Below are 27,140 nucleotides of genomic sequence, written 5' to 3' on the forward strand. Positions count from 1 at the left end.
TTTCTTGGAGAAAAACACACCCCTAACTCTAAAATCCTTCTCTCTTAAATATGAAAATTTTAAAATTTGGACCTTTTTACTTTGTTTATTATTTTTTTGGGTCTGAATTTTTTATTTATTTATTTTTTATGTTTATTTTTTTAAATTTTTATTTAACCTAACATACATTTTCTTATTTTAGTTTTATTTTTTTTATCATCATTATTACTTTTAGTAGTACTAATTATTATTATTATTATTATTATTATTATTATTATTATTATTATTATTATAGGGTTCTTATTATTTTTAATTTTTTATATTAGCCTAGCTTAAATAAAAATATTTGACTTTCCCATTTTTATTTATTTATCTTAATTTATCTCTCTTGATTCTATTTAATTTAGAATAATTATAATCAGAAGTTATTAAAATTGATTAAACACAATTATTTTATTTTATCTTGTGTTTTTATTTGTTAAATTTATCTTATTCTAACATTAAAAATAAATTATTTCTAATTTTTTATTTTAATTATTATGTTGGTTATTTACCCTTTAGGATTATTATCGTTTATTTTATTTATTGTATATTTATAAAATATTGATGTGATTTAACTTTACATTTGTAATTTACCTCCTCTTATATTATGATTAATAAATTACTTCTTTTTTATATAATTAATTAATAAATAATAATATCATTGTATCAATTTGTGATACTAACGTATAACTTCTCTATTGTCATGTATTATAAATTGATAACGTCTATGTGTATCTACGTTACTGGGACTTTATGCAATATTAATTTATCATATGTTGTCTTTAATTAATTGAGTAATTATCTTAATAATCAATGAAGAGGCATTTTTTTCCCTTTAATTACTAATACTAATTGATTAATTTAAATTAAAGATATCTTTATTAATACAACAATTTATAATGCTAATGTATAGTGACTTTATTTTTATTGGTTATAAATTATCAAAACCTATGTGTACTAACATTATCTTAAGTTTTACACAACATCAATATATTGAAAATTTTATCCAATTTTTAAGATTAATAAATTATTATTATTATTATTATTAAAATCTACCATATAGAATATCTTTATTATATTAATGCAACAATTTATAGTGTTATTTTGTAGCGTCTCTACCTTTATACACTTTAAATCGTTAAGACTTTTGTGTACCAATGTTACCTTAGATACTATGCAATATAAATTTATCAAATAAAGTCATAATCTTTTTATTAAGTAGCTATTTTCTTTAATGAATTGAAATATATTTATTCCTTTCATTAAATAGAATTAATTTCATATTTTAACTTTTCTTAAGTCATATTTTAAATTTTGATATATTAAATAACCAATCATTTCTTCATTTTATTTTACAAATCTTTGCAACATTGATGTGTGATTTACATTGTCTTCGATTATCTAAAAATTATAAGAGATTTATATATAACTTACTCTATCTTAAATTATCTTTCAACATTAATCATAAGTTAACTATATCAAATATTTCATTTACAAATAAAAATTTCTTTTTAATGATTTGCAATATAGTTGTGGGATCTTCCTGCACCTTCTGTATTGTTTCTCATAGGATATATGTATAATTGCGTTATCTTGTATCATAAATATTAAATAAAATAATTTAATTCTCAAAATAAACTTTTTGTTTACTAATCTTTATTGACTAACTTCAAAATTTTTATGGTAGAACTACGTGACTTTAAGTTTTTCATTGCACCAAGGGATACGTAGGAGCGAAAATCAGACCCGTTAAGTCAAAATAATTTTTAAAATAAATTTTCTTTGTATTGAAATACCAAACAATATTTCAATAAATAATTTTTCTTTTTCTAAATAAAAATAAAAATAACTATTATTTTTTTCCTTGTATGATCGTGCTCATCTGCGAGAAGCCCAATTATGAAAAGCTTTTAGAATTTTCAAACTCTATAAAAGAGAGGCCTTAGACATTTTGTTGGGGACACCGTTTTACATCTTGAGTTTTACTCTCTGATACACCTCTCATCTTGTCTCTCTTGCACAGGATTGTTGGCATATTCTTGGCAGGACTTAGAGCTTCAAGCAGCCGTACTTGAATATTGAAAAATCATCTCTTTCTAGTTTGCTTTTCAGTATGACTTTGTTTATGATTGTTTTAGTTCTTCTCTTTAGCATGAGTAACTAAGTTCATAGTTAGGAGTATGAGAACTATTGTTCATGAATTTATAAGATTTTGAAGTTTAAAATCTATATTTGATTTCTGTTCGTGATTACCTTTTATTATAACATTCTAAAATTTTAGTCTTAAAATTTCTTGTTCTATTTGTACAAACTGGGTATAAAATATGAACTTTTTTTGTATATGACGAGCATTTTAATTTCGGGTAAATAAAATATCTCTTTGTAAATAAAGTTAGTTATAAAATTAACCAATTGTACAATATTAATTAAATAACAGTGAAATAAAATCATAATCAACTAGAAATAATTATACAAATATTGTTACAAGCCTACGTTTATACATATTACATACTGTAATTTACAAATTGTTTGTCAAAACATGTGGAACTCAAAATAATAATTACATAACCCAAAATAAACAAGGTCCCAAAGCAATCTCAAAATATATTCGAACACTGAGAACCATGTGTGTAACATCCTATTTACTAGACTACCATTTAAACCAAAAATGATTTATAGCAGAAAGCTTAATTGAAAACGTATTAACAAATGACTCAATTTATGACAATCATACACATCAATATCCTGGATGTAATCTCATAAGTACAACCAAACACTCAATCGTATGTTCCTGAATAATTCAAGTTTGAAATTACATGAAAAATCAAGTTGTTAAGTCCTACATCATCCAATCAATACCAGTTTCAAGCACCTATCCAAATTGAAATCTTCAAATCCCTTGTCACTCGAAAGTGAAATTACTGCACATAGCTCACTAAATAATTTCTTGTCCTTGCCACAATCAATATCATGGAATTTTTTATGAACAAGTGATTTGTCGCGAATCCTCATCAAAATATAAACAGAAATTAATGTAATATTAGGGTGCTAACCTAGGTCGTCTCCTATGAATCATTGGATGAGTAACCAAATATCAAACATGTAGTGTGCAATGTATTCAGAAAGCAAGTAAAAAAGGGGATTTTGTGATTTCAAGTTTAATCAACTTAAGCAGAAAATTAAATTGCAAAGTTCAATCAATAAAATGTAGTAACCCCTAGTTCATTCATGTAGATTCTATCCCTATTCCTCTCAAGATTTAATACTCTTCTTCTCCTCCCAGAATTAGGTTAATTTAATAAGCGAAAATAACCTTATGTTTCCATATGAATTAAGCAATTCAATGGACTCCAACCTCTCATCCAAGATTACGCAACCTTAGAAATAAACCAAGAATTAAGCAATTCAAGTTTAAAATTTCATTAAAACGAATTAGGGTTAATTAAGCAATGTCCCCCTCATTCAACCATTAATTCAATTCAAGAGATTAGGAAGAAGAAATTCATGAAAGAAAAGGAATTATATTAACATTCAAAGTCAAGGAATTCAAGAATCTATATGAACTCACTAAGGATTATAAGAAAGTTTATCCCTCCATGAGGATGGGTCTCACCATTACAAGATGAAAGTAAAGAGAAATCAATAACATCAAGATGAAAAATTATAGAAAAGTGAAGAAGAAAATGGAATTCAAACCCTAGGTTGGACCCTTGGCTATCACCCAAGGCCACCCTAGGCTTTCCCAAAATGGAAAAAATCTAAAAGTGTAAAAAGCTCTGTAACCTAATTCCCAAAAATCTATATATACTAAGTCTGACGCACTTCATAGTGATCACTCTGTAAACAAGAGTGATTATGCGCAGCCACTTCAGATTTTTTCCTTTCAGGAGTAATCACTCTCACTTTTGAGAGTGTTTACGCGCAACCACTGTGATTCTCTTTAACTCTGGAGTGATTACTGCTGCTTCTGAAAGTGGTTACTCTGGCCTATCCCTTGGAATCAGCTCCCTAGAGTGATCATTATGGTACCTGAGAGTGATTACTCTCAGTTCATATTTTTCCCAAGAGCCAAAAGTTCATGAAATTTGTCTAGAATTTCCTGCACAATTATTCAAATGATCAAAATTGTAAAATATATTCACAAAATTTAGCGGAAATACGACAAAAATTAGGAAAGCTATAATATTTGACCTAAATGAGGTTTTTATGTTATTTACAATCTCCAAGTCTATTTTTCCTATTAAAACTCTATAAAAAAACCAGACAAAATATCTATAAAGTATGGATTTATCAATTATACAACACATGGTATAATTAATCCAAAAGAAGCACCAGTGAGAAACCTTCACATGTTCACCGTAGGATTCTGTTTTAGGGGTTTACTTTTTTTTTGAAAAACTTGTTATTATGGGTTTATTTGAGATGTATCATAAGCCTCTAAGGGAAGAGAATCTTCGCTAGGGTCCGACACAATGCCATCAAAATCAAGCGGGTCTTCATATTGTTGAGGTCGCGGAGAGGGCGGACTATCATCATCACTATCAATCCACCCGAAAGTGGGAGGTGGTGAACGTGAGGCTGGTAGCGGTGGAGATGGATGGCGGAAGGAAGATCCAGCTTCATCAGTGAGGGACAAGGGAATTCTTGGTAAGGAGCGGGGTGTGGGCCGAATGAATGACTCAACGACACTAACATCCCTTCAAACGGGTTCAGGAGTGGTGTTAACCCCAATATCAGAAGGGGGTTCAGAGGTCATAGGAGCCTTGCCTTTACTAGAGTGGGCAGAAAACTCAGAGGCTGATGGATGTACTGAAGGTACAGTAGGAGGAGCAGTAGAGAGATTTAAAGAAAAGGGTTCATTTTCAGATGTTGGCGTAAAAATGTGGGTATATACTTAGTCACTTCAGCGAGCGTCCCATCCATCTTCAAAGATGGGTCCTAGGGTCAAACGAGCCATCCCCTTGAAGATGTATCACCGGTTCTGAGGATCGAACATCATGTCTCGTCGCAGCCAGTCTCTATCCAGATCACTGCTTGATGGGGTTCCATCTAAAATACATAACATGTAGCAAGATACAATAGAGACAAATAACAAGAGGGTGAGTCCTATCACAAATGACAAAGTACATAGCCACATTCATCACAAGGAAACAACTATGCAACACATGGTTTCTTACGTGAAAATACTTACAGGAAGGAAATCACAATCAAATTACCAACGCTATAATTACATTAATGAATTCAATGCATGTCCTTCCTAAATCTATTCTCCCTCAATATTCAACGTCCCTCCAGTCGAGATGGTTGGAGGACTCAATTCCCTACTATACAACATATTTTCATTTTCAATTTAATTATTCAACCCTTGCTAGTAGGGTAGCGTTCAAGAATGAGCCTACCTCAACCTTGGTAATGTATGCCTACGTCGGGGATTAGTAAGGGTTCCTATGGCGACGTGGCCCAGCAAAGGTAAGTTACTCCCCGCCCTTTAGGCCACCCTCTCCCTTAACTACCCCAAGGTTCTCTATGAACCTGCATTTCACAATGTGATATTTTGTAATCTCGACTCACTTCAACCTTCCATGTGATCCATGCAACTTCCCATGAATGTATATGCACAGACATCTTAATTTAAAATATATATTTCTCTTAATATAACCAATCAAACCCAAACAAATCAATTCAATAAAATAATATTAATCCATAACTCACGGTTGTTTTCTTACAATGTCTTCGTCTAAGTCTTATTGTGTGAAGGCAAAATATCTTATCATATATAGTTATAAGGTTTAACGGTTTTCTAAGTTTTCTTACTGAATACTACCAATTAGACTTAAGCAATTAAGGTAACAAAACAATACTAATACTAGTGTTCCTTTAACAGTTTAGGCTTTTCTCCTCTAATAATTTTAATTATTTCTGGAGTTTCCATTTTAAATAATTAACGTGTCTTTACTTATAACACAAATTAATTTATTATACACACTCTTCTCTAGCCGTTCCTAGAGGAGGATATTAAAATCGAAGAAATCAACATCCAAAACTCAGATGTAACCAACAAAACAGTCCATAACTATAGTCCATCAAAATACAAAGAACAATAAAATACATTTAGACTCTCAATTATAGGAAATCTCTAACATCACAAATATGAACCATCCATTCCACTCAGCAAGTTGCACAAACCTGTAACAAACCAGAATTTCTCAAAATCGAGTAAGTTATAACTCAGTACAATAATGAAACTAAAAAATAGACAATTTATATTACACTATAACTTACAACATACTTTGAGAAGCACAACTATTACTATTTCATAGACAAGTCTCGATTTTGTTCCAAAACAACAATAACATATTAGTCAAAATCAATACAACACAAAAAATATATATACACATATCTTTTAATATGCTTCTAGGCAAAACTAAAACCACTTATTTGATTTTCATCAAAATTCTGAAATGTGCAAGGGAAGAAAAACCAAAACACCATGGACCATCAAGAGAACCTTGGTTTGCATGAATTGATGAGAATTAGTTGATAGGAAATGAATAAAATAAACACTTACAACCTTTCATGAGAATTTTGTAAAAACAACAAGATACGTGGTCAAATACGTGACCATGTATTCGCGTGTGTACTTTTCAGGTTAGCAAAATTTTAGAAAGTGTAGAGACAGAGATCTACACGGTCAAGTACATGGCTAGTACATGCTCACACGCTTTTGTAGTCAAAAGAAAATCTTAGAAAACACAGGATAGAGATATACACTGCCAAGTACATGGCCATGTACATGCTCATGTACTTTTTTGATCAACAGGAAATTTTACAAAATAAGGGATAGAGATTTACAATATCGTTCCTTTTTATTCTAGCACATTTTTATTTTACACAAATAGCAATGGAAGGTACACTTAATCATTCACAGCAAGGACAAGGTAAATTTCATTCACAATCAAACCAATAAATCTCCTATTGTGAGTACTCAATAGAGTTCTTATTCTCATTTACACTAATAATGAAACATCTGGGTGAAACAAATAAGTCATACTGCTCACACAAACAATTATGCATGCAAGAATATTTCTCCCTCAAGTAACGCAAAATATGAATCTTAAAATTTGAAAGTTTCATTTCTAAAGCAGATTATCCAAGGATCACTTTCGTTGAATAAAAAGCAAGCCTTTCGATTTATCAAGCAACATCTATTATAATCTTAGTATACCAAAACACACAAGAAAATGAGAGGTCAAAAATAAGGAAATAAAGACATGCATATCAAGTTTTCCTTTGATCCTTAACATGCAACAGGTAAATCACGTTATTTACACACTTTCATCAAGTAGGAGATTAAGATTTTAAAAGAAAGCCACGCATTTCACTGACGAGGTTTTAGCAGTAACACACAGGCTAGATGTACATGCATGCAAAACACTAAAACATCACAATGACTTAGACACAGAAAGGACTCTCCCCTTAGCTGATTCAGATTCACTAGAAAGGAAGGAAGAAAAGAAGTGCAAGTTTTTCTCTTGTTCCAGGAGTTGAGTCTTCAACGTATGGGTCCTAAGTTGTTAGCAGAAAAGATTTGAAGGTGCAGAACCCTTGCTTGATAATCGTTGTGAAAGAAGCACCGCTCGAAAGTTTGAAGCTCACGCCTTTCTTCTCTCAGTTCAACTCCAGCACATTCAGTTCTCCTTTGAAACAAAGAAAGGAAAAAAATAAGTGCTAGGAAATTTAACCTCCCATATATATATATGTAGGGGTGATGTGAAAAGACAAAAGGTCAACCTCCCATTATCCCATTTTACTCGAGTCCTTTCATCTCTCTCCTTCCATTTAGTCCTGACCTTATGGCTTCCCGAGACTACTCATGCGGTGCCATATTTCATTTATGTGTGCGTCTTTCTAGTAGCATTTGAAAAGTTGTCCAATGAGAATGGAAAGGGATTAAAACACAATAATTATGGTGCAGTTACATGAAGAGGCACATGGATGCAAGATAATTAGCATTAATAGCCATTTTAAATGGGGAGTTTCAAACGACTAACTAGCCATAATCACTTTGGTTAGTGAAAGGGCACAGCATAAATCCCACCTTCTTGGAATCTGCACATGAATAACATAGGGAATTTGGACAGCCATAAGTAATGGCCAACAAAGCAACCAATGGGCCTCAAGAATAGAAAATGGCACGTCTAACATGGCTTATAAGTGGCTGAACCATGCAACATTGAATAAATAAAAAAAATTAGGGCCACTTTCTTTGTAAGAGCATTCCAAAAGGTACAAATTGCACGAAAATCTTAAGCCATTTTTAGGGGAAAAATTCTCTATTCGTTTGGACTTCTCCACAGGGATTAAAGAGACAGAGTGGTTGGGACAATTGTTAAAGCACAATCCGAGGTGGATGAATGGAAGTTGTGCCTCTTTTATTAATCTAAAAAGAATGTCCGAAATTTACTAATAAAAGTAAGGAATAAAAGGGCATTTTACATATTAATATCGCAAGAATTAATAACAAGCTAAATACTGAATCAACATGAAAAGGTTAAGGCAACACAAGGCTCCCCAGACAAAAATCTCCGCACATATTAAAAGAACCCACAAAATGAAATAAAAAAATAAATAAAAATAGAAAAAAGTTTCAAGCATAGTCTTAAAATGTAGCTTATCAGAATAAGAACTATATCAAACATTGTCAAAGTGTCAAGAAAGGATCAAGGAATCAAGGTGACACGAGTGTAATTAGTTCAAATATTCTAAATCGAACATTATGAAACCAAGAACATTTGAGAGGAATAATTTATAATCACTACTAATGATAGCTACAATAAAGGAAAAATGAATGAAGAAGAAAGAAAGAAGAGAAAAAAAAATTCACTTCAAAAATTCACTAACAAACATTTAGCCGAAGTTAAGATTAAGTGTAGCCTTCAGAAGATGTTACACTATGCCTAGTCATTCCCATGTTAGCTCTCTATCTCTTCGAGATCCTCGGAGTCGAGATCATCATCTGATCCAAGATATAAATTTCCCAAGTCAGCCACAACCTCAATACCTTTGATTCGCTCACCGGTAACTTGAGTTGGCTTTTCATGATGATTATGGTCATGATATGCAAACAAATATGTGAAGGTTGCTAGGGTCCTCACTGTCCCTTTGTAGATAGATACATAAAGTACGATGTATACTACTTATAGGAAAATCAAAAGGGATACTATAATATAGTTCTATCTCTATCATAATAATATTCCTAGGCACATCATCAACATGTACAACAAATTTAAAGTGACATGTCCTCTGATATTCATTAAATACATAATTAAGTCTATTAAGTACAGAACTATCTATTAGTCTAATTCTTTCTTGAGGCTCTGCCATCCAAGTTTCCTAACAATATTAGTAAGGATGAGTGTCCATTCTATCATTTACAGATCATTGCATCACAGAATCATAGTTGTAATATAAAGAAAATATATTCATATATACACAACTCAAGAATTTATTATACATTATCCAATTTCTATTTCTAATACACATTCCTAGTGCATTGTGATCACAAATATGAATGCCTCCACCATTCCTTGATGTCTTACTCAACTAGGTAAATAATCGCCGGTTAGCCAATGTACACAGATACAACATATACAATAATCAGACCCCTTAGCAAAGGTATAGTGAAGAGTCTATTCAGGAAACGAATGTGAGGCCATGTGGCGCATTCGCTCTTAGATAGTGTGTACACATACGTGAATGTCGTTCACCACTCTATGTTTCCCCCAGATTTTTTATCATCTCCAGACCCTATACCCCTAGTGTATCTTTATAACTATTCATACTAGATCCGATCCATATTCGACACTTAAAATCATTCTTAGAGTTATTTCCTTTTCCACTCATAAGATCATGATTAATAAAACACTTCTAGACTAAGTTTATCTTACTCACACTATTAGAATCTAATTTCAATTTGTCATGTTATTCAGACCAACAGCATATTCTCCAAGTCAATATCATATTTTATCACAACCACAACTACTCATACATATATTTCATGTTATCACTCATCACATATTTTAGGTGAACATTTAACAAACGTTTAATCCAAACAACCAAACAAACATATTCTCAACCATCATTCACACATAATATATTTCAACCACATATTTTCATAAAATTCTTATATAATAGTGCTCTAATGGGCACAAAACAAATACTATAATAGAACAACAAAATAGAGCTCTCCTTACCTCATAGGACAAGTTTAGTGAAGAGAAGAATAAAAAGGATGGTCCAACACACTAGGATCGTCCTACACCTTACAAAGAAGAGTGCTCTTTGAGAAGAGAGGAAACAAAAAAAAAAAAGAGAGATGAAAACGAGAAGTCAGGCTCTGAGATACTTACCAACGATTCTGTGGAGTAGAGGTTTGAGCTCGGATTCAGAATAGCTTTGGAGTTTCTGAGGCTTTTTTTCTGGAGAAGTGTTTGGAGGACAAGTGTACCCATCGAGAAGTAATAAAGGATTCTTAAATTAAGTTTTCAAAATATCGTTCCATAAGGATTGATTTCCAATTACCAAGAATTTCCTAATTCAATTGTTTAAGCTTCAAAGATATGAGATTAATTAAAACAGGAATGTATAAAATCAACTATAAAACTAAGAGTAAGGAATATAATGCACGTCTTGGTTAAACTTATCGGAGAGCAACCTAGGGCATATGGGTTTTCTCATTCAATCCTTTATGTTATTTTTTTGTTTAACTCTAAATCTGATTTTTTGTGATTACCAATCACTCATACGAATACTATTAACACTAAATGGTCATGTAATATTAATATTCTTTTCTCTAAACTAACATCCCCAATGGTCATGCAAGACATCAATTTAAGAAAGCTTAAGGAACCTATGAACTCGTTAATTTAATAACGATTAGAAGAGAAAGATTGGTTTGGTCCACCTAATCCTTTGTCTCGTTTTACCCTATAGATCTATTAATTAACCGAGGTACAGTTGCCTGACGATATAATTAATTAGGATTAAGAGAGAAGCACAATAGGATAAAATCTAATCACAAAACGGAAATTAAATTTAGATTCAAACATCAAAATCCCATAAATTCATGAACGATAGTTCTCATAGCCCTAGCTATGGACTTAGTTACTTATGCTAAAGAAAAGAACTAAAACAATCATAAACAAAGCCATAGAGAAAAGCAAACTAGAATGAAATGAATTCTCAATTTTCAAGTACGGTCGCTCGAAGTTTCAAGTCTCGCCAAGATTATGCCAAAGATTCCGTGGAAGAGAGACGAGATGAGAGGTGTATCAAAAAGCCAAAGACAAGATGTAAAAACGATCTCCCACGATGCCTCAGGTCTCCCTTTTAATAAGGTTTGAAAATCCTAAATATTTTTCATAATTGGGCTTCCCGCAGATGAGCACGGTCGTGCAAGGCATTAAGCACGACCATACATGGGCTCAAAGCACCCCGTGTACTTGTTGAAAGGGTCTAGGCATGTTAACTGCTGCAAAGCTCTAATTTTACATCAATTTGGGCCCAAAGCACACCCAAAGTCCACTTGCAACATCTTTGCACCAAACTGCATAATTAATATATTAATTAGTGTAAACTCTAAATAAAATAAAGGTTAAATATGAATATATGGGCTATAAAATAGGGCCTAATTACAGACTTATCAACTCTCCAATACTTATCTGTTTGCTTGTACTCAAGCAAAGTGCTGGTTAAGAGAATATTAGAATACCTTGAAACATAATATCACACAAGGAACCCGAGACAACGGAGATAAAGAGAGCAACAAGAGTAATATCACTAAGCATAAGCAATCGAAAGGATTTCCAATTAGAATCTTATATTTCCATACTTTTCACTCAAACATCAAACTAAGGTACTCTACTCTCCTTTCTCACTAAGGGACAAAATGAGATATCACTTAATTTTCTTAAAGAAAGGTGTATTACCATAGGCTTGACTATAAACCGACTCTCCACTAAATAAATTAAGTGCAAGTGAAAATTATGAGGTCTTTTTAAGGTTATAATGTGGCCAATGTGTTATAATAACTGAGGTGAGATAAATGAAAGGAAGGAGATATACAAAGGGGTAATAAATTATAAAAATTATAAACTTCCTCTAAGTTTACAAATAAAGTTCTTGGAGTAATTTTTATATTTTACATATAATCAATATCTTTACTCATCTCTCCTTTGATTCATATAGAACCCTTTCTTTTCTTTTTGCTATTTTTTTTTTACTTTTTTTTTTCCACATGAGAGATATAGAGGATAATTTATCAAATAGTTCAACAACTTAATTGCTCCATTCGTAAACTCAAGGTCATCAAAACATTCTATAAATTTAACGCAAGGGACCAAGAAAATTAATAAAGCTCAAAGTGGACAAATAGTTGTATCTCAAACATGTGGAAAGTCAAGAATAAAAATCCTATTATGCTTCAATCACATTAAAACATGCAATTAAAAAGAGAAGTCTTAAATCGGTTCCAAGTCAACTTCTAGAGCATAAATCCTAAGGAGATAATCACACAAATAATGAGGAAAGGGGTACAATTAATTAAATTAATATAGAAATCCCCTTTAAGGCTCAAAACTCACATCTGTGGTTTAAAGTTTAATATAGAGCATAAAAGTAAGGAAGTTAGCTAATTATTGGTTTCCAAATGAAAGTATAATGCCAATAATAATCACTCAACATACTTTTCTATTTGAAAAAATTGGGTTCCATGAGAGAAAATGTTTGAAATTATCACAAAAAAATAGCATAGACACTTTACTCAAGAACATGTAATAACAATCATATAATTAGGAACTACACCCCCCATACTTAAAGCGAAATATTGTCCTTAATGTTTGAAAGCAATCAAATTAAAAGTATGCAAAGAGAGCAATTGAATAAAAGGAAAGGGGTTCTCTAATAATTCTTGGTACGACGACTTCAGGTGAAGGAGCATGGCCATGCTCAATTCTTAAGCACGCCCATGCTTATGATGTAAAGTTTTCTCTCACAACTGCGACTGAATGCACAGCCGTGTATGGGATGAGCACAAGCGTGCTTTTAGATCAGAGCTCAAAAGTGTCTGCAGGAACAATCAACTTAGTTCTTGCAATCTTTCAATATGCTTACTCTTTATTTTAAAAATAAAATAACAATAGCAAGATTAAAATAAACAAAAAAAATTTAAATAAAATAAAAGACATAGGTTACCTCCTAGGAGCGCTTGTTTAACGTCACGAGCCTGACGTTCCTGTTAAATTATGGTGGAAAGAAGGCATGAGTCTGAAAGGTGACTTCCTTGATATGTAATCGTCTCCCCAATAGCTTTGCCTCCCCAACACCTATTACATCAGAAAAGTATTCATAAGATGGAGATTAGAATAAAGATAAGAAAATTTAAGCTCTAAGTTAGGAGGCTTATTAATTGATGGTTTAAGCTTTTGTCTTTTCTTTTTCTTATATTGCTTCCTCCTTGGCCTTTTTCTTATGGTTCCATGCTTCACATAAATTAGAGGAGGAGAAGCAATATCCACAATGCTCACAAAGTGACAGGACTCTCGGCTAGAAAGGTACTTGAAAGAATTAAAAACTTGAACTATAACTTTCTCATCATCTAGCCTCAGTGTGAGCTTCCTTTCTTGTACGTCTATGATGACCCTTGCAGTGGCCAAGAATGGTCTCCCTAGTATGATGGGGACATCATTATCTTCCTCCATGTCAAGTACCATAAAGTCAGCAGGAAATATAAATTTCCTAACTTTTACAAGTACATTCTCCATTATGCCTTTGGGGTATGTGATCGACCTATCTACCTGTTGAAGTGACATGAAGGTCGGCTTAGGTTTATGCATTCTAAGCTTCCTGAAAACAGAATAAGGCATAAGATTAATACTTGTTCCTAAATCACATAAAGCCTTATCAATATGAGTTCTTCCAATTATACAAGGAATAGTAAAACTCCCTGGGTCCTTAAGCTTAGGTGGAAGCTTTTTAAGGACTAAAGCTGAGCACTCCTGGGTGAGCTTCACAGTTTCATCTGCTCTCAACTTCCTCTTATTAGTCAAAATCTCCTTTAAAAATTTGGCATATTCCAGCATTTTGGAGATAGCATCAATGAAAGGCATATTGATGTGCACTTTGCCTAATAAGTCCAAGAACTTGTGGAACTCTTCATTATAAGGAGGGTGACCTTGCAGCCCCTGTGCGAAAGGTATCTTAGACTCATAGGGCCTTGTTTGAACATAAGTTTCTTCCTTCTTCTTTTTTTCAAGCTCTTCGCTTGAAGCACGGTCTTGTTCATAGTGATGCACGATCGTGCTTTGATCATTGTCATGGGAGTACTTGTATAAGCATGGTCGTGCTTCTATTATAGCAAGGGCGTGCTCATCAGTTAACACAGGTGTGCTTGTAGAATCAGCATGAGCGTGCTTCTCAGCAAGCATGGACATGCATGTGCTTCTGTCATCCTCTTATCAAAGTAATGCACATATTGCATCATTTGTTCTTGAAAGTTAGACTGAGATCTAGGTGCTTCTTTCCCTTCTGGTCTTGCTCCTTGATTTTACATATGGGGAGGGCAATAAACACTTGAATTTTGACTTCAAAAGCCATTCCCCCAAGAGTTAAGAGGATTACTACTCCACCCTGAATTGTGATTGCCCATGAAATTTGCCTCCTCTTGCTTAAATTATAGGCTTGCAGGAGCTCTTACAGGTTGGTCTTGAGCCTTCATTAAAGATTCTAGTTGCTTTGTAAGGGCTGTCATTTGGTTCATTAGTGGGCTGTTGCTCTCTGCCCTGGATCTTTTCTTATAAGGGACCCTCCTGCTGCGGCATTGATTGTAGCCCTGGTGGTACTGATAGGCCACTGTAAAAGATTTACACCTGTCTCCATGTCAGGAAATCATGATGAGGACATCTTCTCAAAAGCTCTCCAAACCGCTCCCATGCCTCAAACAAGGATTTTGCTTCATATTGTTGGAAGTAACATATCTCCGTCATGAGTTTTGAGGACCTTGATGGAGGAAAGTATTTTCTCAAAAATTGTTGAGTGAGGTCCTCCCAAGTTGTGATGGAGTTGGCTGGGAGTGAGGCGAACCAAGCATTCACTTTTTCAGATACCAAGAACGGGAAAAGACAGAGTCAAATAGCAACTTTGGAGACTCCATTGTATTTGATGGTATCCGTCAATCTGAAGAATTTTGTCAGATGGAGATTGGGGTCTTTGTTAGACATGCCTCCAAACTGTATGGAGTTTTGGACCATAGTTATGAGTGCTGGTTTAAGTTCAAAATTGTTGGCCTCCACATTAGGCGTCGCGATGCTTCTAGGGGTGCCTCTAGCAGTAGATGTCATATAATCATGAATTGATCTTCTTCCCTTTGCCATTTTATTTAAAAAAAGAGAACTTATCTTGGCACTTTATTTTTTATGAAATAAAAAAAAAATTTTGTTTTTTTATTTTTTATAAGGAAAATATGCTTGAAATTGCTCTTAGTTTAAAACAATTTTAAAAATATTTTGAATCTAAAAATAAATTAAAAAAAAATTGGACTTGACGACTTAGGTTCCCGCTCCTACATATCCTTCATGTGCAACAGAAGAATTAAAGCTACCATGTAGTTCGTTTTTGAAAATTGAGTTTTGGATAAGTTGTAAAAGTTGCAAGGATTTTTTTTGGAAAACTTGATTTTTTCTTTATTATTTTTTTTAGTGGAACTTTTTTGGAATTGGATTTTAAGGTAAGTTTCAAAGATTTTCTTCCCTTCTTCTTTTTTTTTGAAAAAACTTAAATTTTCTTTATTATTTTTTAAGTAAATCTACTCTGCACAGGATTCAAGTTAGCACACGGCTACTCAATAAACCCTTACAAACCAAGAAACTTTGAAGGTGAATCCTCCACTTTATCAAAATCGCTTGATCGTTGTGTAGATTCAAAAGACTACTCTTTTTTTTTTAGATAACGAAAAATTTAATATAGGATTTTTGCAAGCAAAAAAGGAATAAATGAGAGACATACAAAATAAATAAACAAATATAAGAGCAAACAAAAATGATGAAGAAATAACTCTTATTTGATATAAGAATTAAGTTTTTTTTAGGTTAAGATTTGCAAAGAAATTAGGGATTTTAGAATTTATGAAAAGAAAGAGTTTTTTAAATTTAAAAAAATAAATTTTTAAAATTTAAAATTGTTAGGGTTAAAAAATAGTTTGTTTTAGAGCTTGCAAAAAAAAAATCGAATGATTTTAGGATTAGAAAAATAAATATTATTTTGAGGGTTTGTGAAAAAAATTTAGAGTTAGAAAAAATTAATTTTTTTTAGGATTTGCAAAAAACGAAATACTTGGGGTTAGAAAAAGAGAAATTTTCATGGATTTAGATTTTATTTTTTAGGGTTTGACATAGGGAAAAAAATTAGGGTTAGAAAAATGATTAAGATTTATAATTTTTTTTTTAAAAAAGGGAATTTTATTAAATTTTTTCTTTTTATTTATTTATTTGTTTATTTATTACATTATAGCTTTCTCTAATCCCATTTTCTCCTTTTGCTCTTTTTTCCATGCTCTCTCTAGAACTCTCTCTCAAAGAAGTTTCAATTCTCTCTTTTTTTTTTCTCTCTCAAAGAGGTCTCGATTATCTCTTTTTTGTTTTCGTTGTCAAAAGTCGTCTCCCTCTCTAAAGGTCTAAGTTTCTTATTTATAGACATTTTCTAAAACTCTAGATCCCAATTATTTATACACACACACACACACACACACACACACACACACATATATATATATATATATATATATTAATAAAGACTCCCTTATTTTCTAAGGACTAGTAATCAATTTTTTTTCTTTCTCATTCATTCTCCTAAAAATCTACAGACTACTTTAACCATTTCTAAATCTGAAATCTGAATTTGAATTTTAAATTAGTTTTTTTTTCTTAACCTCCTACAAAATCGTATCATTATGATTAATTTTTAATTTTAAAATTTATTTTTGAAAAGGACTGGGATAAAATTGGGTATTCACACATAATGATAAACATATAAATAATATAAGCATATATTTTTTAAGAAAAGCAAAAAAAAAAAAAATATAGAATGACCTTCCACTCTTACCATCGCATCTCCTTGACATCATTCAAGATGTCAATCCAAGTGAGTCATAAGTGATACATACTATGTATAACCATTGTGATCTAATGGTGACCGTCAATAAATGAATCATTGTTATTACATAGATGAAGTAAATTAAAAATAATTAAAATATTTTAGATATCATACATAATACAAAATTATAATGTTATAAAAAAAACATGTTTAAACGTATCTTTACCATCTACCAAATTTGGAGGAACAATCAACCATCAGGCCCAAGTGGCCTATCGTTTGGGTTAAGAGGCCTCTCATCCAAGTCTCATGTATGTGACCCTCTTGAGGAAGTAGGAGTTTGATGAGATATGGAGACAGCAAAAGTAAGAGTGAGTATTACTGTAAAAGGAAGGATGGTGGCAAGAGCAAAGGTAAAGATAGTGATAGGAGAGGTGGTTGAAGGGATAGTGGTGAAAGAGATGGAACTTGTAGGTAAATTGAACTTACGAGGTCAATTTTTTTTTACCAACTATATGAAACAATTAAATAGTCCTATAAGTCATTACTTCTTTCTTAAACTCTAATCATTTAGACATGCATAGAACACACACAAAAACTTTTTTTTTTTTTTTGTATTGAAGACTCTCTTATTCTTTTACATTTTTTTTTCTTTTTGATATAGGGTTGCTTTGGATCTTCTCTTATCAAAGGACTTCATTTTTTTACTATTCTTTTGTTTGTTCAATTTGTGAGGCTTAATTTGTTGCGAGAACAAGTTATGTAAGTTTTTAGTAAGAAACAAATTAACTTTTATCCTCATTTAATCATCAGTGTTATTTATTTCATTCAACTTTGCTTTTAATTATGTACTTATCTTTTAGAATGAAATTGTCAAAATTGTAGTAATCTAATTAGATTGACATTTCTATTCTAAGCATTTATAAGGCTAAAAATTGAAGACTCACTATTAAAATTAATAAATTTATTTCAATTATTTAAATTAAATATTCGATGATAATATAAATTGTGAAACAATTCACATCATCTTTAAAATCGATTAATTTAACTCCACAACATGCATCCTATAATATTTAAAAAAACAAATAATATTCTTACAACAAACGCTGCAAACAGGTAAGGAAAAAACCTCTCCGAGAGGCTTACCGAAAGGCACATAACAAAACGTTGCATTTTTATGTTTTAGCATTTTAGTTGAAATACGGTTATTTTGAACTTTATTATTTTATAATAATGTGAAGACTATTGAAGTGAGTTTAAGACCCCTTTCAGCACTATTAAGGTTGGGGCGGTGGCGTGTGTGACAATGATAAGGATCATATCACTGGATAACCATATCTGAACGGGACCTTTCTGTTTGTCTTTGTTTACTTTATCGCTCATCACTTTCTATTTTCTTAGCTTTTTCTTCTTTGAAACTTTGGTTGAGATGGCGAAGAGGAGCGTCTGCAAATGTGGACTCCACATTCTGCCGACCACAACGCTCTGTCTTTTCCCTGCCTTGCGGGCATTCTTTATGTGCCATTGCTTTTCAACGTACGTGTTTTTCTTAATAAATTACTTTTTTAATAAAACCATTCAAAATTACTTAAAATTAACAATTTAAATTTAAATTGATACGAAAGAATGGTTGAAAAATGTATCACCCTATATTTCCTAGTTATTTACTCCTATAATTTTCTTATTCAATATTTCAAATCAGAACGCAGAAGGATTTTGATCATTGTAATTTTATGATAATTTTTTAAGAAAATATATAATAAAGAAAAATATAATTTGATGAATCAAAATTATTTGGTTTGAGGAGCAAATAGGATAATCATTACACCTTCAACTTTTCTACGGCGTAAAAATTTTCAAAACGAGGGATTACAATATTTAACTAATATGTTACTGCATGTCCAAATAATTTATGCACACTTTTTTCTTTATTGTTTTAGAAAAAGAGATAAAATAAGTGCAATAAATATGATGTAGAAGTGTATAAATATGATTAACAGTTTTAAGGAGTTTGGAAAGTCACGTTATATAATAGCTACTAATGCATAGATTTGTCGGTGGCTTAAAGATATTATGGATCAAGGATATTTTGAAGCATCTAATAATACTAACTAATTATTTTTTTACTATATAAATATTATTAAAATTTTAATAAAAATGAATGATATATGATATGTTATTTTTTAATTATTTTTTTATGAAATATATTTTTAATTGTTGATAATAATATATTATATTAAATAAGATTACATTTAAAAATAATACTTTTAAAAATTAAAAATAAATTATAATAAAAATTCAATTTTAATTAAAAAATTTAAATATCAAATATAAAAAATCACATGACATAATGATAAGATAGTAATTCTTAAAAATGTTACCATTTAAAAATGACAACTCTTATTTAATATATAAGGGTGCGTAATATTCGTAACAATTTTTTAATTTTAACCTTTAAATTTTAGATTAAGATTTAAAAATAACAATTCTTTTATTAATAAAAGTATTTTTATGGTTTATATTTTTTTGTAATAAGATTTTCTTTTAAATAAAATTTTACTAGTAATAATAATAATAATAATATTTAATTATACTTTCTAGTTTAAGTTACGTGTGAATTTACTCCTTTAAGTTTTTTTTCTTAGTTAAGTCTTTTTAATTTTGAGATTATACAAATTTGGTCTTCAGTCAATTCTTTTCTACCTAAAACCTCAACTCTTTATTTTATATCTAAATTTTTGTGTGGAGAGATTTAAAATGAAATTAGAACATAAAGTGATTCTACAAGTTCAATCATAAAAAGATAATGAATAATTCATAAATCATTTCAAAAGAATAGAAGGTACGAGGATTAGGATTTGAATAGGAAAAAAATAAATTTTGTTGAATTTTTGTTAAATGTGATATTTTAGTTAAACCTAATAATAGTAAAAGTATAAAAGTTTGCTATCTAATAAACTTTATAAAGAAATTGAAATCACAATCACCCCAAAATTCAAATTATGTGCGGTTTATTCTTATGTAGTTGACATTAAGTTAAACATTATTGAAACCAAATCTTAATTGTTGAGAAAAATATGCATACATTGATGACGCCAAGAACTGCATTTTATGAACATTGAAGCTTTCACCATCTACTAATCAATTTTATGAAGGTAACTGATCTACCAACTGCCAACTAGTTTCTCCCAATTGAAAGATGAACTCTTCCCTACACCAACTAATAACTGCTACCTGAGGGAATATCCTTTATTTAGAGCTTTCCATCGATTCAATTTAATATGTTAGATACCATTTTCACAAGAGTTATTGTAATTCTGTTTATGAAGCAGCTTTATGGAGCAAATGATTGGAAAGCAGAAACCATTATAGTTGTCCCTTTAACCAAATGGGTTTCCTTAATAGAGCCAAATTCACAGTGATCAAAAGTATGCCAAAGCAAGTGCATAAGGCATCTTGTCCTCATCTATTCACTTGCACAAGGGCCACAAGGCATTGCTTATCCAAAACCAATAGAGGGGTAGTTTAGTCATTTCCTGGGGAATAAAATCAGCAATTTTAAGAATTAAAATTTGAATCAAGTCATGAAACACACCCATATTTCAAAAGTACTAAAACTTCATGTTAGAAAATGCTCAAGAACAAAGGGCCCCAAAACCACCTGTTAGTGCTAGTCAGCGTCAAACACTTATCTATGCCTGTTTCAAATTTCATCAGCTGCCGTAGCCAAACCACACTTAAGAATAAACAAAAAGAAAAACCCACATCAAACCAAACCAAACCAAGAGGGGAGAATCTCTCTGGTTGTTTGGGTTTCAAGCCTTCCTTCCTCCTTTCTTTCCTTCGTCAACTTGATCACAGGAAAAACAAAAACCCTGTATGAACTTCCTCACAAGGAAAAGAAAACCACAACAACGTTTCTTTTCTTCCGGTGCTTGAACTCCACAAAGCCAAGGAAGGAAACATAAAAACCAATATCCCTTATTCCAACTTGTTAAGCCTGTGGTTCCTTGGAATATGGTTCAAAGAAAAGTGCCTAGCAAGCTTGGTATCGAAGCAGAACATGTTAAATCAGATAAGCACTTGGCAAACCTGAAGCTATCTTCATCTCAGCACCAAGATGGCAGAAGTAGAGGAGCTGATATGAAGAAGAAAATGAAGAAGTCAAGGCCAATCAAGCTTTCTGATCTTGAGTCTCTTCAGTCATCCTCACCTTCAAGGAGAAGCTTATCTCAACCAGGAAAGCCACCACCTCTTCATGTTCCATCAGCATCACCCCAGAAGCAGCAACCTTTGTTCAGAACAACAGATGGTTCACCCAATTACATGAAGCCCACAAGTAGTTCACATGCAAAAAAGGAGCTTTTCCCTGTTAGCCACAGGAACACTCAATCAGGTTCTGATTTTAAGAATCCTGCTAGAAAATTTTCCAGTGATTCAAAAGCTGCCTGTGTTAAAAAACTTGCAAAAACATTGACGAGGTCAACTAGTTTAAGTTTGGTGAGAACATTGACAAAAACTACTAGTTTCAAGGCCTCCAGAGCTTGTCCTAGAAAATCCACCAGAGCTTCTCTGTGTACACCACAGAGAGCCACTTGTTCTTCAACTTTGAAGGACTCAAAGTTCCCTGCATACCTCATGCTTAACCCTGAGGGAACTGAGTCTGAGGGAACTTCAGTCATGAAGGTTTGCCCTTACACATACTGTTCCCTCAATGGTCATCATCATGCTGATTCGCCACCACTGAAGAGCTTCATGTCATCAAGGAGACGCCTTTTGAAGATGCAGAAGCGCACGAAGCTTCAAGCTACGAGCCCTCGGAGTCTAATGGTTCCTCTTGAGACAGAGAAGGAGGACTCTGATGTTGAGCAGAATGTCTTTGATGCAAAAGCTCCATCTGATGAAATTGGCTGTGATGTCTTCATTGAAATCTATGCTAATGAAAGGGTTTCAAAACCAACAGCAGCAGAAGGAATGGGGAAAGTAGATTTTCTCAAAGAGATTGAGGATCAAGAAGATCTCAAGTCTACAATTGAGGATAATGACATAGCAACAAATGAAGAGGGTGTCACGCGAGATATTACTCTAAGCTTTGAAACTGAGATTGATCTTGAGGACGATATAAAAAAATCCTTTGATGACGTTGAAACTAAAGGAGACACCAAAGGGAGCTTTTCTCTCCAAGAACAAAATACAGAAGAGGCAGATGAAGATCACCAACCTATTCTCTTGTCTCATGAAGAAATTAGCATGGGAAGCTACTGCAGTGATGACGAACAACACATGGGGGACGTTGACATGGATGATTCTGATTCCAAATCCTATGATATGGAGTGGGAGAAGGAGAGAGTATGCAAATTTGAACATGAGGAGGATGCTGATTCTTCTGTGTATACAGCGGAGGACAATGACTCAAGTGTTGAGTTCTCATCCGAGAGTTCTCATGATATGTCAGTGACATGGTTAGATGATATTCTTATAAACTATTATGAGCACTTTCTGGTTGATGAAACCAATTCAGAAGAAAGCACATATTTTGAAGAACAACCTGATGGCATTGTTTCTGTCCCGGAAGACCCAGTTGGAATCACTGAGACTGAAGAACTTGGGTACTCTTCCACAGGTATTATGGGTTGTGACCAATCTTCCGTAACAGATGAAATACAAATGGATGATGAGACTATTGACAGTAGCCAGTGTCAAAAGATGTGTGAAATTTGCAAGATTGATGAGGCAAATGAAGATGGATACTTAAGTAGCATAGAGAACGAGAACAAGGATGAGAGCAACAAAGAGGAGAACCAAATTCACTTCCTTGATGTGTCTGAAGAAAGTAACATGGCAGATCATGAGCAGGAAATGCTGAAAGAAGATCAAAGCAAAGCCAAAAGGCTCCAAAGCACAAGTTGCATAGGTGGAGAAGAACAAAACACAAGCAGGAAATGCAAAGTTGCTATTAGAAGGAAAAGGAATGTTGAAGATGATGATGAAATGAGAAAGTTCAACCCAAAAGAGCCAAATTTCCTGCCCTTGGTTCCTGAGCCAGAACCAGAAAAGGTTGACCTGAGGCATCAAATGATGGATGAGAGAAAGAATGGTGAGCAATGGATGCTTGATTGTGCACTGAGAGAAGTTGTCACCAAACTTGCTCCAGCTAGGAAGAAGAAGGTGGCACTACTAGTTGAAGCTTTTGAGACGGTGATGCCAGTACCCAAATGTGAAACCCAAGTGAGAAACGATGATTCATTTGCTCATGCAGGAAGAATTCAAGCTTGTAGCTGATACATGCTGCTGAGGTAAAAATTCAACCGATAAACTTTTCTCATTCTATTTAAGTTTCTCGTTCATCGATCATTCACTCTTGCCTCAGTCTTTCATCATTTTAAAAGTTTACACGGAAGCTTATTAGAACATTAAGATTTCCTGTGTGTTTATTTGGCATGAAATAGCTTATATTGTTTTGGGGGCGGACTCTGGTTAGGGGAGCAAGAAATATAGACAATTTGGAAGAACAGTTAAATAGTTAGTTATGCATTTGCATTTTATGTTTGGAAAGTAAATTACAAAAACTTGTACAATATTTATTTTATAAACTCTCATCATTTATAACAGTGATCAATTCTATGTGCTACTTTAGGAATAATATATTTCATTCACATAATTTCTTTTCAATTTGAAAGATTTCATTATATTAGTTTGATATCTGTACGCATGATTAAAAGAATGGTTTTATTATGATTAGTACCTGATGTCTCAAAGATAACAAACAATTTCATTCTGAAAGAAAAGCTATTAACATCTTAAAATAACATAATTATCCCTAAAATAACAAATAAAAACATGATATATTGTCTGAATTAAAACCTAAACTTGTCACTATTAAAAATAATAAATTATGCCACGACTATATGCATGGAGCAACGTAATGGGTATTTCACTCCATTGATTAAGTTATTAGGCATAAAAAGTTATGATTGAGACTCACCTAACAAATATTACTCTTTGTTCTTTTTTCACTTTTTGGTTAGTCCACTGGTAATGGTAAACCAAGTTGAAGTGTTATCATATGTATGGGAGCATAACCAATCTCCAGGAGGCAATGAGGATGCCCATTACAACAAGTAATTTATTGGGCAGCTTCAAGGACTTGTAATCTTTAAATGCTGATTGAAGCACCAGAAGGGGAGTTTATGGTTCTTATTTAGCTGTATGGGTTTGCTTTAGTGAACTTTAGCTATGTGTTTACTTTGTTATGTTTGTATTTGACGCACTAATATATTTGTGCTATAAAGATTATCCATGTCTACGGAATCCGGATTCTGTTAAATCACTATCCTTGTTTGTACGATGATGAGTAAACATAACTATTATTTATCATATAATGTTCTTTTTCCTTTTATCATCAGAAATTATAAAAAGACAAATACTGTCCAGTGTCTTTTAAGGCATAAATTAACAAATTAAACATTAATTAGTAAGAATTTTATAAAAATTTTATCATATAATTTTGTGCATTTGACAACTACAGCGATCAATGGTAGAGTGTTAAATGATTAATCTAATATAATAAGAAAAACTTTGCGAGATTATGTAGTAATTAAAGTAAGATTACATGACAAGCGGGAAAAAATATCGATTTTTAGTTATTTAGATTTTTATTAATATTTATAGAGTTTGGAGTTTGTTGGGATGTTGTAACGCCAACCATAGGTGTTGGAGTACTTATAAGTTTTCATAGAGCCTTTTTTATATAATTCGAATGTTGCAACACCTAATTCCAAGCTTGGAACACGTAGAACTTTGGTGGCAACATGAACTCAGTGTCAGAATGCTTAAGGGTTAGAAACCAGATGTCCCCTTTTGTGAAGCCAGCATTAGAATACCTAAAGGTCTTCTATATTGTAAGTGAGCGTTGGAATGCTTATGGTAAAATTCTCAACTTTGAACTTTGTATAATTTGAACTTCAATGGCTTGAATGTTTAGTCAATTGGCTCTAAAATTAATAAAATAACAATAATTAGCATAATTCTCACATAATTTAAGTTAAAACATGTAAATATTCAATAACTTCATAAAAATTATAGCTATTATTATTTTATGAATTTAGTTCAGAAATGTTCCCAATTATATTTAAATAGCCTCTAATAAGTGTTATATATATACTAAAAAATAACTTAGTTGTAAGTTTATCAAGCCTCGTTAAACTTTCTATATACTCATAAATATTGTATTTTTATATAGAAAATAAAAAAGACTTCGAATATTTTTATACAATAAAATTCAAGTATGTTAGTCTCTTACATGGATGTGTCTTTAGTAAATTGTCCAACGATTATAAGTTTACATTAGACACATTTACATATCTATTAGACGGAATAAACTACATTTCTAAAAAAATTTCTAATACAATTAAGTCCTTTATTATGCCAAAAGTGCTTTTTTGTTATTTTTTATTTTGTCATATTGCTATTTTGGTGTAAGGCATAATGAATGGATATAAAATACATGTATATTAGATTTTTAAATAATAACAACAAATTTTAATTCATATATCATTTTTGAAATTTAATAAAAAAATATTTTTTATTCCTCCAAATTATTATTTTGATTTTGGTTCTTATATTTTAACCAATTATTGTTTTAAGTTCTTCTACATACAATCCAAACTTACATTTAATATATTTTAGTGTACCAAATTAATAATAGGAACTAAAAATAAAAAGTTATAAAAAGATAAACTAAAACAAAAAAAATTCACAAAAATGTGACGATTAAAAATATATTTAAACCTATTTTTTATTAAAAAAATAATAATACAAAGTTATATTATTATAGAACTTCCGATTAGAAGAAATTTAAGCAATACATTCTTCTATAAGTTTATAAAACTGATTAATATTACATATTGCAAATATTTAATCATAAAAAAAAACAATATTTTTTCGTTACCAGGGAAAAAAACTAACAAGTTACAGTACTATTCCCGGAACATGTGTTATTAAATGTGATATTAATCACTTCAAAAATATTTATTAACCATGTTTGGAAAGAAAAATCAACTGCATATTACGATTGGATCCTTTTCAAGGTAATTACAACCTGCATTTCAATTTTCACGTCACAACTACGTATATTATCTATTTATTTCACAGGATAAAACGGTGGATTCAATACGAATTTTGCTTCTTTAAAGTATGTGAAAAATCTATAATTAAACTATACAAAAATTAAAGATTTTATCCTATAATCGAGTTAAATTATGATATTTGTGTTATATATAATTAAGCAATTGATTAATATTTATCTGTCTCGATCACAAATTTTAGGTCTTAAAAGTGGGGGTTTAAAGTGTATTTGGTAAGATATATGAATGAAATTTTAGTTTATTTTGACTAATTTAAAGTTTGTTTAATCAAAGTAGACCTTATTTAATATAGGAGCTTATTTGAGTAGTTTATAGAAAATTTTAAAATGTTACTTTATATAACAATATTTGAACTTCCAAATTCTTAATTTATTTTCTCTTTTTATTCTCACTATCTTATTTTATTTTTAATTTTACAAATCCTTAGACTCATACTCACACTATTCCTATCTCACATTCTTTTTATTTTTTCTATCATAAAAAATTATAAAAATTGTAAAATAAATAAATTATTATGAAAATATGTGACCTATTGATGGAAATTAGAATTCGTGTTAAAATCTATATGCAATTAATTTATACTTGTATTTTTTCATGAAAATAGATATTTAATAAAAAAAAATTATTAGTTTTATAAATATTGAATTTGAAATGAATGAATTATAAATTTTGCAATGTGTAACATATAAGTTGAAAATTCTAAAATGATTTAGTCTATAATAATGAATCTTTTTTATATAAAATGATTTTGTATAATGCTGAACATATGCTTTGTAATTTGATCTATTAACTATAATTTGAATATGTTGTTGAAATGATTGTGAACTA

General features: G+C 31.4%; 1 protein-coding gene and 1 non-coding gene across 3 annotated transcripts; both read left to right on the forward strand.

The window, feature by feature from the left end:
• The first annotated feature begins 14,961 nt into the window (after nucleotides 1–14,961).
• On the forward strand, nucleotides 14,962–15,068 carry LOC113856760. The gene has a single exon (XR_003502993.1). It is a non-coding gene; the product is annotated as a small nucleolar RNA R71 (small nucleolar RNA).
• Nucleotides 15,069–19,837: 4,769 nt separating this feature from the next.
• On the forward strand, nucleotides 19,838–24,611 carry LOC113854197 (calmodulin binding protein PICBP-like). Of its 2 annotated transcripts, XM_027485084.1 has the most exons (3): nucleotides 20,881–21,231; nucleotides 21,319–23,462; nucleotides 24,195–24,569. In XM_027485084.1, the coding sequence occupies exons 1-2, from the start codon at nucleotides 21,184–21,186 to the stop codon at nucleotides 23,446–23,448; spliced, it is 2,178 nt and encodes a 725-aa protein (XP_027340885.1). In that variant the 5' UTR covers nucleotides 20,881–21,183; the 3' UTR covers nucleotides 23,449–23,462; nucleotides 24,195–24,569. The 2 variants fall into 2 exon arrangements, with proteins under 2 accessions (XP_027340884.1, XP_027340885.1); XM_027485083.1 differs by having other exon boundaries at nucleotides 19,838–23,462; nucleotides 24,195–24,611.
• Nucleotides 24,612–27,140: the final 2,529 nt, after the last annotated feature.

This window comes from Abrus precatorius, unplaced genomic scaffold (genome assembly GCF_003935025.1).
Source record: "Abrus precatorius isolate BTA unplaced genomic scaffold, Abrus_2018 Scaffold11, whole genome shotgun sequence".
In the NCBI taxonomy this organism is placed as follows: Eukaryota; Viridiplantae; Streptophyta; class Magnoliopsida; order Fabales; family Fabaceae; genus Abrus; species Abrus precatorius.